The sequence below is a fragment of the Chamaea fasciata genome, unplaced genomic scaffold (genome assembly GCF_029207755.1).
Source record: "Chamaea fasciata isolate MVZ Bird 193981 ecotype frontalis unplaced genomic scaffold, bChaFas1.0.hap1 SCAF_28, whole genome shotgun sequence".
Lineage (NCBI taxonomy): Eukaryota > Metazoa > Chordata > Aves > Passeriformes > Sylviidae > Chamaea > Chamaea fasciata.
The window spans coordinates 3,573,899-3,592,066 of record NW_027094113.1 but is presented as its reverse complement, the minus strand read 5'-3'; the positions used below and the strand labels follow the sequence as shown (position 1 = coordinate 3,592,066).

Sequence of the window (18,168 nt, the reverse complement as noted above, 5' to 3'; positions counted from 1 at the left end):
GGGCTGTCACAAATCTCATAAACTTCATAAATCTCCTGAAACCCCCATTTTTGGAGGGAGCTGAAGGTGCCGCCTCCCGTCTGCAAAGCCGAGCACTGGGGGGCCCGTGGGTGTTCCCCACCCCCAGAGGTGTCACCTTGTGGGTGCTTCTTCCCCTTCCTGCCCCCCTGAGCGGGGTCCGTGCCTTCCTGCCCGCTGCTGGCACACTCCACCTAGGGCTCCTGCAGCTCGGGAGCAGCACCGGGAGCCGCGGAGCGGGCGGGATGGGGGCGAGGGGCTACCTGGGGCCGCTGCTGCTGCTGCTGCTGCTGCCGCCCGTCCCTTGGGCTGAGCTCCGGGACCGCGGGTCCGGCGTGGCCAGCGCGGGTCCGGAGTCACTGGCCGGGGCGGTGGCAGGGGCTGGTGGGGACAGGACCTGGCTGCAGCCATCGATCATCGGGGGACGCGAGGCCAAGCAGCACTCCCGGCCCTACATGGTGTCCCTCCAGTTCGGGGGGAGTCACCGATGTGGGGCAGCGCTGCTGCACCGGAGCTGGGTGCTGACGGCCGCGCACTGCCAGCATCTGGCGAGGTGAGTCCGGCACGGCTGTGTCGTGCCCGGGGAAGGGACGGGGCTCCGGGTGACCGGCACCGGGCTGATACCACTCCCGGGGTGGGGCAGGTCGTGGGACAAGGCGCTGCTGGTGGTGGGGCTGCACAACTGGCAGCGTCGCGAGGCGAAAACGCAGAGCTTCGGCGTCCGGGCTGCTTGTCCCCACCCCGGCTACGACCGAAAGACGATGGAGAACGACCTGCTGCTGCTGCAGGTATGGCTCGGGCCGGCCGCGGCGGAGGCTCCGGGAAGCGACCGGGGCGGCGGCGGTGCCGGGAAGCGCTGCGGGGACGGGGCGGGGTGTTAGCACTGTGCCGGTGCAGCTGCGCCCGCAGCCGGGGCGAACTGCTCGCTGACATTTCCGCTTCTCACCCCCAAGAGATTTCACACCTGGGTGTCATCATCCCCCCGCTCCCATGGGCGCTGCACCCGCTCGATTCTCCCCTTCCACCCGCGGCGTTGGGGGGCTCGTCCTCAGCCCCCACCTGCGGCATCGAGGTGCTCCCTCTGGACCCCTCACCTGCGGTACTGGGGGCTCCCCCGCAGCCCCCCACCCACAGCATTGGGGTGCTCCCCTCTGACCCCCCCACCCGCGGTGTTGGGGTGCTCCCTGCCAGCCCCCTGCCCATGGGGAAGGGTCTGACGGCGCCCCCCGCCCGCAGCTGGACGGGAAGGTGACCCTGAGCAAGACACGGCAGCTGATCCCGCTGGCGAGGCGGGAGCCGAAGCCGGAGGAGCGGTGCAGCGTGGCGGGCTGGGGGGGCACGGCCCCCAAGGGCGGGAGCCCGTCGCCCACCCTAAAGGAGCTGGAGGTGAAGGTGATGGACGTGCGGATGTGCAACAACAGCCGCTTCTGGAAGGGCAAGATCGGCCCCGCCATGATCTGCTTCCAGGGGCAAGACCGCGACTCGGCCCCCGCCAAGGTGAGCGTTTGGGGGTCCAAGCTCTGCCCACCCCCAGCCCGGTGCGGGGGGCTCCGGGGAGGATGTTCACCCTCAGCGGGTGAGATGTCCCCCTGGCCATGGTGGGGGTCCCTGTCCCTGACACTCGCCGGTGTCACCCTCCCCTCAGGGTGACTCGGGGGGCCCGTTGGTGTGCGGGAAGCGGCCGGCAGTGGCCGGCGTGTTGTCCTTCAGCAGCAAGAACAGCACCGACCCTTTCAAGCCGCCGGTGGCCGCCTCGACCGTGAAGCACAAGAAATGGATCCAGAAAACGCTGCGGAGGGGCTGCGGATCCGGCTGGCTCAAACACACGGCACAGACTTAACACCCCTTCCTATTTACACAGGTTGGCTTTTAATTGGGAATACTGTCCAGAGTCTGGTAAAATAACATCCTTAGTACATAGATACAGTGACGGCGAGCGGAGCCCGGCGGGAGTGTGGGCGGAGGACGGGGAGGGCGGCGGCTCGGACCCCGCGGGGCGGTGCTGGCCCTTCTGCCACCCCTGCGCTCCCTGGCAGCACTCGAGAGCGCTGCTCCTGGGATTTCCCTCCTTTTCTTCAGTCCCGGCCGCTGGTCCCTCCGTGCTGGCCACTACCAGGGCAGGGGGGCTCCCGTGGGCACCGGGGTGTGCCCGTCCCCATGACTCCCGTGCACATCCCTGGTGACCCCTCTGTGTATCCCCACGGTACTGGTGTCTCCCTGGCCCCACCGTGTGTCCCCAGAGCCCCTCACTGTGTCCCCACAGCCGCCCAGGCGTGTCCCCTGCACGTGTCCCCACAGCCCCGTGTCTGGCCCCGCAGTCCCCCGTGGCACTGGGATGGGGGGCACAAAGGTCACCCCATGCAGAGCAGGGAGTGGTGGTGTAGGAGGTATCTGAGGGGTCTGGGACCACCCGGACTGGGGGTCCCTCTGCGACTCATCCCACTCCCAGGGGCTGAGGCGCTTCCCACACACCATAGTCTCGGCCCCTGGGCCCGGCTGGCAGCAGGAGTGGGGTGTCCCCGGGTTTTTGGGGCTGGGGGGCCCCGTGCTCGTGGGCGTAATCCAGTCCTGGATGGATCCGTCTCCACATCCACAAGGACACGCCGGGATCCTGGCTGCGAGCCCGGGCTCTGCTGCCCTGGGGTGGGAGGCTGGGGGGCTCTGGGTGAAGATGAGGGACCCCAGACCCTTTCCTGGGGGTTGGGCGTCCCGGTGCCAGCTCAGCACGCTGTCCCCCTCCCAGAGCAGTCCCCCAGCCTGGTGACAGCACCCTGTGAGCAGCCCCTGGGATGAGCCCATCGGAACCCGACCAGCCCTGCCCTGCATCATTTCTGCCTGCCACCGCCTTGGACCAGCACAGGCCACCCGTCAGCAATCAGGAGCTTCCAGCAGCACAAACGGGGGTCCTGGCCCCCACCTCCCCCTCCAAAGCCTCTCCCCCGCGTCCCTTCCCCTGGTAATAAACGAGCTGCCATCGCTGAACGAGCCAGAGTCGGTGCCAGACAAGCCGGAGCGTGTGGGGTGTTCCTGGTCCTGGGTGTGCTGTGTCAGCCCCCCGGAGGGTGGGATCAGGCTCTGGTCCAGCTCCGGGTGAGCGGAATGGGGGCACATGGGGACACGGCCCCACCTCAGCTTGTCCCTGGATGTCCACCAGTGGGAGAAGATGGTCCATGGGAACCACCTGGGGTGTCAGACCCAGAACGTTCCCAGTTCTGTCCGGTCCTTGGGAACCGTGATGCTCCAGCACAGCAAGACCCCAGCCGGGGCCAGCAGCGGGTTTGGGGTGACTCTCAGGTCCCCAGCTGTCCCACATCCCCGTGTGTGTGTCCCCAGCACGGTCCTGCCCAGCTCCCGCGGGGCCGGGGGTGTCGCAGGACCCTCACCAGGGCATCATCAAGCTTGGATCTTCTCCACCGCCTTGTCGGCCACCGCCGTCACGGCCATGGGGCTGGGGACGTAGTTGAAGGGGGTGACACGGGCGGCCTTGCTGGGGGAGCCGTGCCGGCTGCCGGGGAAGGTCCCGGCCGGCGCCTCGTGGCCGAAGGAGATGGGCAGGGCGGCCTTGGAGGGGGCGGGGGCCTCGCCGTCCCCGGTGACTCGGGGGTGCGGGGGTCCCTCGGGGGTCTCCAGCGTGGGAGAAGTGCTGGAGTTGGTCTTGGACGTGGCGAAATCCTCGGTCTGCACCACGGCGTCGCTGGTCTTCCTGGGGGTACCGGGGCTGCCGGGGGGCTCCTCGTCGCCGGAGCCCGCCAGCGGCAGCGCGGTGGAGGGCAGCGTGCTCTTGAGGATGTGCGGGATGTCCTCGTCCCGGATCCTCCGCCACGTGCCCTTCATCATCACCACCGGCGGCTTTCCCGGAGGGTCCCCGGGAGCCGCCGGCTCGTTCTGCCGCCGCCGCGCCGCCGCCGCCGCCTCGGAGCGCACGGAGGACGGGCTGGCCGCCCGCCGCGCCACGCTGATGTTGGGCGAGGACGAGTAGCGCTTGAAGGGCTCGGCCGCGGGCACGCTGGTCTTCACCGGCAGCCGGGACGGGCTCTCGGAGCTGGTCCGGCGCGGCGGCTTAACCCCGGGCGCGGCTTTGCCGCCGGGCTGCGCTCTGGGGATGAGCGGCCGCTGCCCGGGGGCGGCCGGTTTGGCCGCCTTGAGCTCGTCGCAGCGGGACGAGCAGAGGAACACGGCCGGGAGCGCGGCTCGGCTGCGCTGCGGGGAGCCCCGGCGAGGCAGCGAGGCGGCCGGAGGCGCCGGGGACAGGTCGGAGCGGTGCCGCAGCAGCAGGCTCGAGGATTCCTTGATGAAGGTGAGCTGGCGCAGGAAGCCGGAGCGGTCCGAGTCGCTCCCGCTGGAGCGGGCGGATGACATCCGCACCAGGTTGAGGCGGCTGCCCCCCGGCGCCCCGGGCCGAGCCTTGGAGCCGTCCACCTGCTCCTCCAGCACCGGCATGGTCCCCCGGCCCGGCAGCACCTTCCTGCTGGGCTTCTGCATGAAGGGGATGCGCACGGGCGACTTCTGCGTCTTGGACTGCTTGGGAGCCGGGGATCTGGGGGCCGGGGCTCTGGCCGGGGGTCCCGGCGGGGAGGAGGAGCCGCTGGCCTTGCCCGCGGCCGGTTTGGTGACCTGGGAGGGCGACGGCAGCTTCTTGGGGGCGTGCTGGGAGGGCGTGGAGGTGCGGGAGGAGCCCGAGGAGGGGGGGCCTTTGCCGATGCGGGCGGGCGGGGTCGTGCTCCTCTTGGGCAGCGCCAGCTCCCCGCTTTCGGGCGCTTTGCCCAGCCGGTGCAGGCTCCGCGAGCGCTGCTGGCTCAGCGAGAGGTTCTTGGCCGGCGGCGCCTCGGGCTTGGCCGCGGGGCTCTTCTTCGGGGTGGCCCGTGGGCTGGGGGCGTCTTTGGCCAGGCTGGGCATGTAGATGACGGTCCTGCCGCGGAAGACCACGGGCAGGTTGGGCACCGGCTTGGCGGGCGCCGGGCTCCGCTCCGCCCTGGCGCTGGCGCGGCCGGCGGGACGGGCACCGGGCTCCTTGCGCTCCGGGCGGCCCTTGCTGTGCTCCCTCCTCGCCGGGTCCCGGCCCGAAGCGCTGCCGGGCCGCTGCTTCTCCTGGCGGCCCAGCGAGAGCTGCAGCGTGGAGCCCACCGAGAGCCCCGACATGAAGGACAGGATGGAGTCGGACTCGGAGGAAGGCTCCCGGGACAGGGAGGAGGCGGCCTGGTGCAGCCAGGTGACGATGGAGTTGGCTCCCTCCTGGATGGCTTGCCACTCCACGCTGTCCAGGTCGGAGCCGCGGTCGGAGCCGGCCTCCTCCTCGGGGTGGTGCCGGGTCTCGGCTTTCCGCTCCCTCCCGCCGCCGCCCGGCGCCTTCTGCTTTCTCTCCACCAGCCTGCGGCGAGCCGCGGGCCGCCGGCGCTTGGGCATGGCCGAGCCGATGCACTTCTGCAGCAGATCATCCTCCGAGTTGAGGCTGGGGGAGCTGGGCGAGCCCCCCTGCGCCTGCCCCACGGCGGCTGCCCGCGGCCAGGCGGCTTTGCCGCAGGGCTGGCCGCGCTCCTCGCCCTCGGAGAAGTTGGCGTCGCTCAGGGAGCTCATGGAGGAGCTCAGGGAGTAGCACGGCGGCGTCTCGTCGGCGATCAGGTTGTTTTGAGGCTTCGTCTTCGCCGCACGGGAAGCGGGTTCGGGGTCCTTGCCGGGGCCGGAGCCCCCCCAGCGCTCCCTCCGCGCTGCCCGGCCGGGCTGGGCTCTGCTGCCGGGCTCGTCCCTGCCCGCCTCGGGCAACTCGTCCAGATCGGGATCGTAGAAGCAGTAGACGGCCTCCTCCGTCGGCGTGGTGTGGCACAGCGACTGGAACATCACCCCGTCCTCCAGAGCGTCGTCCTTCCTGCCGGGGGCACCGCTGGCCCTGCCCGCCCCCAGCTCCGGGCCGGTTGTGCCCTTCGGGAGGGTCTGGCCGCGCTTCCCCTCCCCGCGGCCCGGCCCCGCTTTGCCCTTCCCGGCGGAGCCGAGGCGGGCGGGGGCCGAGCTGCCGGAGGCGGCCCTGCGGGCCGGGATGGTGCCGGGCTCACGGCGCCGCTCGGGCCGGGCGTGCTCGCCCTCCTCGCCCGCCGGGTACCGCAGCGTCTCGTCGCTCAGCGAGGCGGCGCTGGAGAAGTTGACGGGGGTCCCGTCGGCCGAGTCGGTGAAGGAGTCGTCGTCCTTGAAGAGGTCGCGGGCGGCGGCTCGCAGGTGCTTGGGGACGCCGGGGTGGGCGTGGGCCGGCACCAGCATGTACACGGGGACGTGCAGCGGCTTCTTGGTCTGCGGGTGCAGCACCTGCCCCGACAGCAGCGAGGTCTTGACCTTGCGGAAGCGGGAGGGCATGGCCGAGCTGATGCACTCCTTGAGGATCTCGATGTCGTCGTCGTCGGGGGGCTCGGGGCGCTCCGCCCTCCGCCGGCCCTCCAGGTACCGCTCCTCCCGCCGTTCCTCCCGCTTCTCGTGGGCCGCGAAGTTCAGGCTGTTCTTCTCCGGGAAGGTGGGAATCAGCTTGAGCTCCACGTCCTTCTGGACGTAGTGCTCGTGGAGGGGCAGGGCGCTCAGGCTGGAGGCGCACGAGAAGTTCTCGTTGGGTTTCTCCACCGTGAAGTAGACCATGGAGTCCAGGTCCTGGGGCAGCTGGAAGCGTTCCTTGAAGTCGGTGATCTCCATGAACTTCTTGACGTTGTTCTCCCACTGGATGTTGAACTGGCTGGTCTCCTTCTCGGGCTGGCAGCCCAGCTCGAAGAGGGGAGTCTTGCTGCGGCTGGGGGGCATGGTCTGCCCGGGGCTGTCGGGCAGCTCGCTGGGGCTGATGGTGCCGCTGATCATTTCACTGCACGGGTCGCTCTGGATGGAGCTGGCGATGGAGGGGCTCTCGAAGCTGCCCAGGGAGCTGACGGAGCTGCAGCGGCTCATCACCAGTGGCGTCTCCTGGATGTAATTCTCCGAGGAGCTCGAGGGCGTCAGGTCCTCCTGGCGCGAGGGCGAGGCCTCCCGCAGGAAAACCTTGTCCCGCTTCGGGAAGGGGATGGTGATGGGCTGGGAGATCCCCACCGGCGTGGTGGGACCCGCATCCACCGCCTTCTCCTTTTCCTGCCTCCCGTCCTCCCCTTCTGCGTCCCCTTCCTCCATCTCCAGGATCTCCAGGGAGGAGTCGCTATCCAGGTCGTTCTCGCTGTGGCTCTGCCCGTCCAGCACGTTGTCTGCCGAGGAGAGGGAGGACAGGGAGCTGCAGCGGGAGAAGCAGATTGGGGTGTCCTCCACCGAGTACTTCTGCACCGACTCCTGCTCCGCCGAGGCTGGTGGCTGGGCCGGCAGCTTCTCCGGGATCTTGCTGAGGGGCTCAGCTGCCTGCAGCAGCGCCGGGGGGAGCCAGGCTTGCTTCCTGCCCAGGAGGGAGGGCTGGTGGCTGGCGGCCGTGCTGCTCTTGGCCAGGGCCTCAAGCATGGGGACGTGCTGGTAGGACGGAGAGAGCTTGATGGTGCGAACATGGGGGTCAGTGGGGGGCTTGGTGCCCACCTCCTTCTTCCACTCCGTCTCCTTCTCGGGCACCTTGGGGCTGGGGAAAGTCACCACCTTCTTGGCCCGTTCAGGCAGGTCCTTCTGCTCGGGTTTGTCTGGCTCGGCCGGGTCCCGCGCGGGGGGCTCGGGCCGCTCTGGTTTGCCCAGGATGCTCTTGAGGTCGAGCCGGCTGGGTCGCTTCTGGTAGCGCTGCAGCTCGTCACGGTAGTCCAGGAAGGCGGCCCTGGGGCAGGGCTTCATGTGCTCCTTGGTGCAGTAGCCGTCGCTGGTGCTGCCGCTGTTGAGGCTGTCGGTGGACAGGCTGGTGTAGGCCGTCTTCAGCCTCAGCAGGGTGTGAGCCCGGCTCAGGCTCTCCCTCTTGGCGAAGCCGCCGGCGTCCGACAGCCGGCATGGTGAGCAGGACTGGGCGCGCGCCTCGTGCCCGTCCTCGGGGCCGTACTGCCAGTCCAGGCAGTGGTCCTCGGAGCTGAGGCTGAAGCTGTCGTCCGAGGAGTTGTGCATGGTGGAGATGTCCTCCACCAGCTTGTCGATCTTGGCCACCGTGCTGGAGATCTTGTTGGCCAACTTCTCGGCGGCCAGCGAGACGTCGTCCTCGGGCAGCGACGGCTTCTTGGGCTCGACCGCTTTCCCGCTGCCGTCCTTCTCCGGCTCCGGGCAGCGCCGCTGCGCCAGCGCCCGCGGCAGCGCCTGGCCCTGCAGGAAGGAGGAGTTGAGGAACATGGAGAGCACGGAGGCGCTGGCCGTCTCCACGCCGGTGGAGACGTTGGGCACCTCGTCGTCGTCGAAGCAGCCGGAGTCGGAGGCGTAGTCCTTCACCAGGCTCTCCATGTGCCGCATCGGCTTCTTGGCGCTCTGGCCCTTCAGGCTCTGCTTCTCCATGGTGTCGAAGGTCTCGGCCAGGTGTTTGGCGTCCAGCTCGGCCTCCAGCGCCTTCTGCTTGCGCATGTAGAGCGAGGGCATGCAGGAGCCCGGCGACACCACGGCCGCGTCCTTGTACTTGGGGGGCCGGTTGGTGAGGAGGTTGCGCAGTGCGGCCGCGCTGCCCATGGCGATCATCTTGTGCTTGGAGTGGATGAGGTTGCGGAGCATGCTGACGGCCCCCAGGTCCCACAGCAGCTCCTGGTCGCGGGGGCTGCGGGCGGACAGGTTCCACAAGGTGCCGCAGGCGTTGCTGACGATGGTCAGGCTGTGCGAGCGCAGGTGCTGCAGCAGCGTCTGCAGGCAGTTGTGGTCCCGGAGCACCTGCCTGCGGGACAGAGGGGACACAGCCCCGACTGTCAGGACGGTCCTGGAGCCCTTGCTGCCCCATTCCAGGGGTGCAAAGTGACCCCACCCCTGCCCAGCCATGACATCCCCCCAGTGCTGTCCCTGGGGTCTGCAGTGCCCCCGATCCTGCAGCACCCCCAGCCATGGTATCCCCTAACACCATCCGTGGTGGCCAATGGGACCCCATCCCCATTTCCATCCCAGGAGACCTTCACAGCCACAGCATCCCCCAACACCATCCCTGGGGTCCGTGGTGTGCCAGGGCTCTCCATTCCCATCCTGCCCCCATCCATGGTGTCCCCCAACACCATCCATGGTGCCCAGGGCCCCCCATTCCCATCCTACCCACAGCCACGGCATCCCCCAACACCATCCCCGGGGTCCGTGGAGCCCAGGGTCCCCCAGGTGTGACCCCGGCCCTCACCTGTAATCCTCCCGTGTGGCCACGAGGCTGGAGACGTTCCTGAGGATGCCGCCGCCGCTCTCAATGATGGCCAGGGAGTTGCTCTGGCACTTGTAGGTGAGGGTGCTGACCAGGAAGCCCAGGGCCCCCTCCACCCCGCAGATGGCCGCCTTGTTCTCCGTGCTGTGCGCCGAGAGGTTCCACAGCGCGCTCAGGACACTCTTCAGCGTCGACTCCTGCCCCGGGAGGGGTCACACAGCTAATGTCAGCCCTGTCCGGTCACCCTGTGCCTGCTGTCACCCACCCCAGGGGACACACAGCCCTGTCACCCCTGTCCAGTCACCCTGTGCCCACTGTCACCCACTCCGGGGGACACACAGCCCTGTCAGCCCTGTCTGGTCACCCTGTGCCCACTGTCACCCACTCCGGGGGACACACAGCCCTGTCAGCCCTGTCCGGTCACCCTGTGCCCACTGTCACCCGTCCCAGGGGGGACACACAACCCCTGTCTGGTCACCCCGTCCCCGCTGTCCCCCGCCCCGGGCTCACCTTGCCGGCGTGCAGGGCACAGCGGGTCAGCCCGGTGACACTGCCCACCTCCCGCAGCACCTTCTTGCTGTTGATGTCAGCGCGCCAGGAGAGGTTCCTCAGGATGCTGGAGACCACCTGGGAGGACAGAGCGGGGTGAGCGGGCGCGGGCACTGTCCCCTTACCTGTCCCAAACCCCAGGGAGCCCCAGCAGCACGCACCTGGTGCAGCTCCTCGCTGTCGGAGCCCAGCTGAGCCACGATGGCCTCCATGCAGCCCCGGCGGGAGCACAGCGTGGCCTGCGGGGAGGACGAGGGTGGTGAGGGTGACTCGGTGACCCCCAGACCCCGCTGAAGCCCCCCAAACCGCCAGCCCCCACCTTGTTGACCACGTCGCCGAAGGTGAGGTTGGTGAGGGCCATCCCCGCGTAGCGCCGCAGCGCCAGGTTCAGGGGGTCATTGGTCATCTTGTGCATCTCGTAGTCCACCTGCAGCAGCTCGGCCACCGCCTGCAGCCCACCTGCGGGATGGGGCGGGGATCGTTTGGGGGTTCCCCCACCTCCAGCAGCCCTCCAGGGTGCGGTGCTGAGGGAGGGGGCCCCAGACCTCCCCGCGCTCACCCAGCTCATTCATGGCCCGCCGGTACTCCTCGTCAAAGGACAGCTTCATGATGGCACAGGTGGCCTGGCAGATCTGCGGCTCGATGGGCACCGGCACTGAGGGGGGATGAGGGTCAGTCCCCTCTGTTCCTTCCCAGCCCCTCCCAGCCCCTCCCAACCCATCCCAGCCCTTCCCAGCCCTTCCCAGATTCTCCCAGCCCATCCCAGCCCATACCGGTGCCCTCGGGGCCCCGTCCCCCGTCCCGGCTCTGCATCTGCAGCCAGTCCCAGCAGGTCTCCGAGTAGGAGCGGATCTGCTCCAGCACGTGCAGCACCCTCATCTCCTTCTTGGCCTGGCCCTCGTCTGGCTGGGAGAAGACGATGTTGTGCAGGGCGGCGTTGGCTCTCATCCGGGCGTCCTTGGCGCCCGTGGGGCTCTCGGGGGGCCCCGGCTCGCCGTCGGAGTCGTGCAGGATCTGGATGAGCAGCGGCAGGCAGCCCGACTTGCGCATGGCCAGGCAGCTCTCCTGCGAGCTGGACATGGCCAGCAGCGTGCGGGACATGTCCTCCTTGTCGCGCGTGGCCAGCATGGACAGCAGCCAGAACACCACCTCCACCTGCGGGGGGGACACGGGGTCACGCTCGGCCCCGCCGCGGGCTCAGCCACCGCCCCCGGCCGGGCCCCGGCTGCCGCCCCTCACCTTGGTGTTGCCGCCCTCCTCGGGGTGGGTCGGGGGGTCCAGGCTGCCGTCCCCCTCCATGCCCGGGCCCTTCCCGCACAGCTGCAGAGGAGGGGGCAGGTGTGTGTGGGGGGGGCGCATGGCAGGGCCCTCGCCCCCTGCCCAGCCCCTCCCCGCTTCCCCGCCACCCCCTGCCATCCCCGGCGGGCGCTGCCGGCGGTGCCCGGGGTGTGTTTGAAGCTGAAATCAGGGATGATGGGGGTGGGCGCGCTGCCGAGGGCTCAGGGAAGGGAGAGCGGGGGTGGGCGAGGGAGTGGGCAGCGGGAGGGGGCTGGGGCTGAGCCTGCGGAGTGAGGGAGGGGGTGGAAATGGGGCCGGGAGGGGCTGGGGGTGTTTGGGGGCGACGGGGGCACAGGGTGATGGCGGGAGGGACGTGATTGAGGGGACCGTGCTGATGGCAGGGCTGTGGGTGACAGTGGGACAGTGCTGATGGCAGCCTGTGACAGTGACGATGGCAGGGCTGTGGGTGACAGTGGGACAGTGCTGATGGCAGCCTGTGACAGTGCTGATGGCAGAGCTGTGGGTGACAGTGGGACAGTGCTGATGGCAGGGCTGTGGGTGACAGTGGGACCATGACAATGGTGGGGCTGTGGGTGACAGTGTGATGATGGTGATGGCAGCCTCTGATGGTGACAATGGCAGAGCTCTGGGTGACATTGGGACAGTGGAGATGGTGGGGCAGTGAGTGACAGTGGAGCGGTGCTGATGGCAGCCCATGACAATGACAATGACAGGGCTGTGGGTGACAGTGGGCCCATGACAATGGTGAGGCTGTGGGTGACATTGGGACAGTGGTGATGGTGGCCTCTGATGGTGACAATGACAGAGCTGTGGGTGACAGTGGGACAATGACAATGGTGGGGCAGTGGGTGACAGTAGGACAGTGGTGATGGTGGCCTCTGATGACGATGATGGTGGTGGAGCTGCGGGTGACAGTGGGACAGTGACAGCGCTGAGGCTGCGGGTGACAGTGGGACAGTGTCGGTGGCCCTCCATGTCCACGACGATGATGATGGCAGGCTGCCCACCCTGGCGCCTCCGTCGGCGGCAGATGCCGCGGGAGCCCCTGCGCCGCCCGCCCGCCGTGGCCTACTTCTGGTCTCCATGGCAACTGCCCATTTCACGGTGCCCGAGCCGCACAAAGCCCCGGCTGTGCCGGTGGGGACAGCGCGGGGACAGTAACGGCGGGGGGGGCCGTGCTGGCCCCCTCCTCCACCCTCCGCGGCCCCGCGGGGAGCAGGGACACCCTGGCGGGGACACCACGGCCCCGCTACCTGCGGCTCCGGCTGCTGCGCCTTGTCCTGCACCTCCATCAGCTCCTTGTCGATCTGCTCCAGCCGCGATGCCCGGATCTGGAGGGGGGCAGAGAGGGGCTTGGACAGGGCTGGGACCCCCCAGGACCAGGAGAAATGGGAGGGAGGGGTGTAAGTGTGCAAGGAACGGGGTGTGAGGAGCTGGTGCGAGGTGTGAGCAGCTGGTGTAAGGTGCGAGGAGCTGCTGTGGGGTGCGAGGAGCTGCTGTGGGGTGCGAGGAGCCGCTGTGGGGTGCCCAGAGCTCCTCGTGAGGGTGCCCGGAGTTGAGCCCATCAGCCTGGGGGCCCCCCGGAAGCGGAGCAGGGGGAATTTGGGGGTGAGGGACCCCACCTGTGCCCGCTGCACCATCTCGTCGGCCGTCCCGAAGCGTTCCTCCATCAGCGAGCGGATGTGCTGCGCCTCGAACTGCAGCTGCTGCCGGATCAGATCCATCTGCATGGAGAACTGGGGGGGCACGGGGGGTGCCGTGAGCGGGACGGGGTCCCCGTGGCCCGGGAGGGGACAGGGCTGTCCCCCACTCACCGTCTCCACGTGGGGCAGCTCGTCCAGGCGCGTGGCCAGGCTCTGCAGCTGCGCGTAGTACCAAACCTTCTCCTTCTCCTCCTTCTCGATCTCCCCCAGCAGGAAACACCTGAGGAGAGGGGAGACCCCCGTGAGCACAACCCCCGGCCCCTCCAGCCCCTTTGGTCCCCCGGACCATCACCTCTCGCGGTCCAGCTCCTCCAGCATGCGGAAGGTGGCCCTGCCCAGCTCCCCGGGGCCGTCCCGGTGCGGGGCGGGGGCCGGCGGGCTCTCCTCGGCGCCGCGCCCGGTGCTCATCACCTCCGGGGCGAACTTGAGGTTGTAGAGGCTGGTGATGTCCATCTGCAGGGCTGGGGATGGGGACAGCGGTGTCAGGCGGGGCTTGGCGGGGTCACCCCATCCCCACCCTGCCCGGGCACCCACCTTTCAGCTGGTCCAGCACCTCCGTCTGCCCCGAGGACACCATCACTCGGGCCTCCTGCTCCAGCTTGCCCTGGAGGTGCTTCAGGACCTCCTAAAACCGGGATGGAGCCATGAAGGAGGGGGAGACGTGGATGGAACCCCCCCCAGTCCGGGGTCTGTGCCCCTCCCCCAGCCGGGCCTGTTCCCACCTTCATGTCCGAGGTCTCATTTTCCAGCTTGGAGAGGTGGTTGGAGTTGTCCTCCAGCTCCCGCCGGAGGTGGCTGTTCTCCTTCTTCAGCGCCTCCACCTGCCGCACCAGCTGGTCGTACGAGGCGATGGAGCCGGACATCTTCACCTCCTCCAGCGCCTGCGGGGGGGTTCGGGGGTGGGCAGCGCCCCGGGGGGCTCCCCGGCACCCTCACTGCCCCCCAGCACCCAGCACCCACCCGGGACGGCAGCGCAGCGCTGGGCACCCCGCCACCCGCGCCCCCCGAGCCCTGGAAGAGCTGGTGACCCCCAAAGCCCCCCAGGAGGCTCAGGGTGGGGGTCCAGCGTCGCCCCCGCCCCAGGCAGGGCCCCCCCAGCCCCGCCAGCCCCCGCCTGGTTCCCACCGTCCGCAGAGCTCCGCTCTCCGCTCCCTTTGTCTGGCTTTTGTCTTCTCCCGCTCCCAACCTTCTCCCGCTCCGCTCCCTCCGGCTCCGGGGGCAGCCTCGGCCCCTGCACGGCCCCCCCGCCCCGCTCTGTCCCCCCCAGACCCTCTCGGCCCCCCCCGAGCCCCCAGCCGCTCCCAGCCCCCCCAAACCTCCTCTTGCCGCAGCGGCCGCCGCCCCTCGCACCTGCCCGGGCTGGGGGGGACGCACAGGACGCTGTCACACGCGGGGAGGGGGGGCCGGGGACCCCCCGTCACCCCCCCAGAGGGTCGGGCCGGCAGCGGGAGCTCCACGGCCCCGCGGCGCCTTCGTCAGCACCACGTGTGAGCGGGGGGAGCCGGCCATGGGGGGGCAATGGGGGGGCCGGGGGTCTCCTCCTCCCCTCTGCTGACCCCACCCCACGGCGGGTCAGGGGGGGCAGCGATCGAGCCCCCCCCCGGCTCTGACACCCCCAAATCTGCCCCACGGCGGCTCCCTGGGGCCCTTCTCTTCCGTGAGTCCCTTTGGGTGTCCCAGCACCCCCCGCCAGCACAGAGGCCCCACAGCAGCCCCCCGAGGCCCCATCGATGTCCTTCCCCCCCCCAGGAGCCATCCCGGGCCCCCCAAACTGCTCCTGAACCCCACGGGGGGGGGGGACCCCACATCCTGCCCTATGGGTCCTGCTGTGGGGTTCCCCCCTTCTGCCCGTGATTCCCAAGGGACACAAAGCCCCCCACGGTGTCAATCCCCCCCCAAACTGCCGAAAATTCCCCCCGGGAGAGAAATAACCCCGGGAGGATGGGAAGGGAGAGGGTGGGGAGCAGAGGGAGGGTGGGGGTGTGGGATGGGGGATGCGGGATTGGGGATGCAGGATGGACAGTGAGGGATTCGGGAGGGAGGGATGCGTGAGGGATGCAGGATGAGGGATGCGGGAATATGGAATGGAGGGAGACGGATATGGGAACATGGAATGGAGGGTGAGGGATGCGGGAACATGGAATGGAGGGTGACGGATATGGGAACATGGAATGGAGGGAGAGGGATGCAAGAACATGGAATGCAGCATGATGGGTGCGGGATGATGGAGGCAGAGCGAGGAACGTGGGATGATGGGTGCAGGATATGGAACATGGGATGCAGGGTGAGGGATGCAGAATGCGGGATGAGGGATGGGGGATTTGGAATGCAGGACGCCACGTGAGGGAGGTGATGGATGCGGGATATGGGATGCGGGTTATGGGATGCAGGATAATGGATGCGGGATAGGGGATGCAGGATAATGGATGCGGGGTGTGGGATATGGGATGCAGGATAATGGATGCGGGATATGGGATGCAGGATAATGGATGTGGGGTGTGGGATATGGGATGCAGGATAATGGATGCGGGATGCGGGATGCGGGAGGAGCACGGCCTGCTGTTGCTATGGCGACAGCGATGGGGGAGCACAGGCGGTTCCCGGCCCTTCCCGAGGACTCAGACATGGAGGGTGGGGGTGTTCAGCCCTGGAGGGGATAACGGGAGCCAGGGACTTCCACTCCTCCAGGGGAACACGTTCCCCCCTCCCCAGCACCCCAAACCTGTGGGTACGCCCCCAGCTGCTCAGTCAGGGCCCCCTCCCCTGGGGGACCCCCACCCTGTCAGAACCCGGGGTGCCCCGGCTGCCCTCCCGGAGGGGTCAGGGCCGGGATACTGGTGGGCTGATGGGGCGGGGGGGGCTGAGCTCTGCCCCCCGCAGTTCCTGGCAGGGCCGGCCGAGCTCAGCGGCTGCAGCGGCGCCGAGATCTGCAGCCTGCGGGGAGGGGCCGGGGCCGCACCTGCAGCCAGGAGCGGCGAGACACGACGGGAGAGGGGGGCCGGGGCTGCGGGAGAGGGGGGCCGGGGCTGCGGGAGAGGGGGGCCGGGGCTGCGGGAGAGGGGGGCCGGGGCTGCAGGAAAGAGGGCAGGGCTGCTGCTACATTCCAGAACCGTGATGGCAACTGTCCCACAGGACCTGATGTCCCCCCAGGCGGGGCCATGGGCTGACCCTGGGGGGATGTGATGGCTCAGGGTCCTGGGTGTGTCTTCTCTGACCCCCAAAATCTGCCCCTCTCTGCTGAGGGCACCCCAGGACTGGCCGAGGCCACTGGTGGGGCCTGGATCCATCCAGCAATTTCCTGGCAGGGCAGAAGCTGCAGCAGATGAAGCAGCAGCTGCACTGCCCAGCACACCCTGCTGTCCTCCACGCCGCCCAGGGCGCTCACTGCCCACCCCACTGCCCACGGTACCCACTGCCCACCACGCCACCGTGCTCTGCATTGTTCATCACCACAGTGTCTCGCCCACCGGCCACTGCTCACCACATGATGCCACCTCGGCCTGGGCAGAGCAGGGCAGGGCCTGGGGAGCCCTGGGGTACCCCAAGCTCCCTGCACGCCTCCCTCCAGCCTGGCCGCAGCTCTGGGGACGAGGCTGGGGGCAGGCACCGCAGCCATCGGCCGAGCCAAAGGCACAGCTGAGCCCGGCCGGCTGCGGCTCGCGGAGCCCCCGGGGACATTAAACAAACAGCGTGTTGTCACCAGCCCGGGCTGATCGACCCGGCCCCGGGGACCCCCGACCGCAGCAAACCCCCCCCGGGGAGCACAGGCCCCCCCCCCGTCTCGACCCTGCACACGCAGGGACACGGGGACGTGGGATCCATCCCCCTCGCTTCACACTGCATCAGCTCCTGCACACACACACATGAACATCGTGGCCTGGGGATGGATGTGGGGTGAGCTCTGGGGTCTCCAACACCCCCAGCACAGCCCCCCCACAATGCAGGGCCGCCCGTACCCACCCCACGCCGCAAGGCACCCGCAGGAGAGGAACGCGCTCGGGCCAGCAGCCACCTCCCCACCCCCATCCGGGGTGACTGGGGACACCCCTGCCTGGGGACACGGCCCTGGGACCCCCGGGCTGCCCCCGGGGTGGGGCTGACGGGCTGGTTTAGAGGCCGAGGTTTTTGAGGGACCGGTTTGGGAGGTGGATTTGGGGTGTGGGTGTGTGGAGACGGTTTGGGGCTCCAAGTGCCCGGCCCAGCCGCGCTGGGGGAGCAGCGGGGGGGGGTCTGCGGGGAGCCCAGCTCGCATCGGGGCGGGGGGAGCTGCTGTCACCCCAGGGACGACCCCCCCGCCTCGACCGCAGGGTGGGGATGGGATGGAAGGGGGATGAAGGAGAGAATGGGGACGGGGGGTGCTGATCGCTCTTCCCCCCCTCCCGCGGACTCCCCGCCGAGCCCCGGCATTGTCCGGCCTTTGTCCCTGCAGGATGCGGGGGACAAACGCTGCTCGACCCTCCCGAATCGCCCCGAACCCCCTGATCCGCCCTGAACCCTCCTGTCCCCCGAGATCCCTCCGATCCCCCCGATCCCGCGGGACGGAGCCGCACCCGCCGCAGGATGCGGCGCAGCCAGGGCCGGGGGCATCCCCGCCGCGGGGAGGGAGCGCAGATCTGGGCCCCCCCGGCTCATCCAACCCCCCGCAAGCCGACACCGCACCCCGATCCCCCCCCGACTCCGCCGCGCAACCTCCCCCGCTTCCCCCCATCCCCGGCGGCTGCAGCGGCCGGAGCCGCCGGGACCCCCGGGGGGCTCGGGGGGCGCGGGGGGCAGGTGCGGCCGTACCTCATCCCCGGCGGCGCGGAGCGGTGCGGGGCGGTGCGGAGCGGTGCGGAGCTGGGCGAGGCTCCGGCGCGGCCCCGAGCAGCCGCATCCCGCCCCCGCCCCCCCGCTCTCGGTCGGGATTTTCCAGCGGCGCCGCCGCCGTTAGAGGGCGGCACCGGGGGCTCCCCGCGCCCCCCCTCCGCTGTCCCCGGGACTGTGCCGGGCGGGGGGAGACGCGACCCTCGGGGAGGGCTCCGGTCCCCTCCATCCACCTCTTGTCCAGCCTCCGCAAAAACGCCGGGATCTGCCTCGTCCCCATGTCCCGGAACGCACCTGCCGCTCCCGAGCGGACCGGTCCCTCCAGAGGGAACCGGCCCTTCCAGAGCGAACCGGCCCGCTCAGACCGAACCGGCCCTCCCGACCGAACCTGTCCCCCGAGAGCCGCCCGGTGCCGTCCCCACGTCCCTGGGGACCCACCCAAGGTGCGGCAGCACCGGCTGAGCCCCGGTGTCCCGCCCGGGGTGAGCGGGACCCTCACCACGACCCCTCCGCAGCCCATCCCTCCCGTGACCGTGGCTTCTGCCATGTGCTCAGGGCACGGTCACC

The 18,168-nt window shown here is 69.7% G+C and overlaps 2 protein-coding genes across 2 annotated transcripts; one reads left to right on the top strand and one right to left on the bottom strand.

The window, feature by feature from the left end:
• Window positions 1-263: 263 nt before the first annotated feature.
• On the top strand, window positions 264-3,000 carry GZMM (granzyme M). Its single transcript, XM_066205541.1, has 5 exons — window positions 264-571; window positions 662-806; window positions 1,255-1,515; window positions 1,664-1,879; window positions 2,762-3,000. Exons 1-4 carry the CDS (start codon window positions 264-266, stop codon window positions 1,856-1,858), a joined length of 909 nt encoding a protein of 302 aa, XP_066061638.1. The 3' UTR covers window positions 1,859-1,879; window positions 2,762-3,000.
• APC2 (APC regulator of WNT signaling pathway 2) lies at window positions 1,855-17,646 on the bottom strand. Its single transcript, XM_066205540.1, has 15 exons — window positions 17,584-17,646; window positions 13,521-13,679; window positions 13,333-13,423; window positions 13,091-13,259; window positions 12,910-13,018; window positions 12,718-12,831; window positions 12,349-12,426; window positions 11,036-11,116; window positions 10,570-10,951; window positions 10,356-10,451; window positions 10,116-10,255; window positions 9,958-10,035; window positions 9,758-9,874; window positions 9,230-9,444; window positions 1,855-8,785 (listed from the first exon to the last, which is right to left on the bottom strand). Exons 2-15 carry the CDS (start codon window positions 13,659-13,661, stop codon window positions 3,412-3,414), a joined length of 7,185 nt encoding a protein of 2,394 aa, XP_066061637.1. The 5' UTR covers window positions 13,662-13,679; window positions 17,584-17,646; the 3' UTR covers window positions 1,855-3,411.
• Window positions 17,647-18,168: the final 522 nt, after the last annotated feature.

What these genes read in the sequence shown, in the direction of transcription:
- APC2 (XM_066205540.1), bottom strand. Translation starts at nt 13,661, where the DNA reads ATGTCCGGCTCCATCGCCTCGTACGACCAGCTGGTGCGGCAGGTGGAG. An exon ending in TCGGCGACGTGGTCAACAAG is followed by an intron (nt 10,036 to 10,115) that starts GTGGGGGCTGGC and finishes TCCTCCCCGCAG; the next exon opens with GCCACGCTGTGCTCCCGCCG. An exon ending in ACAGCGAGGAGCTGCACCAG is followed by an intron (nt 9,875 to 9,957) that starts GTGCGTGCTGCT and finishes CTGTCCTCCCAG; the next exon opens with GTGGTCTCCAGCATCCTGAG.
- GZMM (XM_066205541.1), top strand. Translation starts at nt 264, where the DNA reads ATGGGGGCGAGGGGCTACCTGGGGCCGCTGCTGCTGCTGCTGCTGCTG. An exon ending in CACTGCCAGCATCTGGCGAG is followed by an intron (nt 572 to 661) that starts GTGAGTCCGGCA and finishes GGGGTGGGGCAG; the next exon opens with GTCGTGGGACAAGGCGCTGC. An exon ending in GCGACTCGGCCCCCGCCAAG is followed by an intron (nt 1,516 to 1,663) that starts GTGAGCGTTTGG and finishes CCCTCCCCTCAG; the next exon opens with GGTGACTCGGGGGGCCCGTT.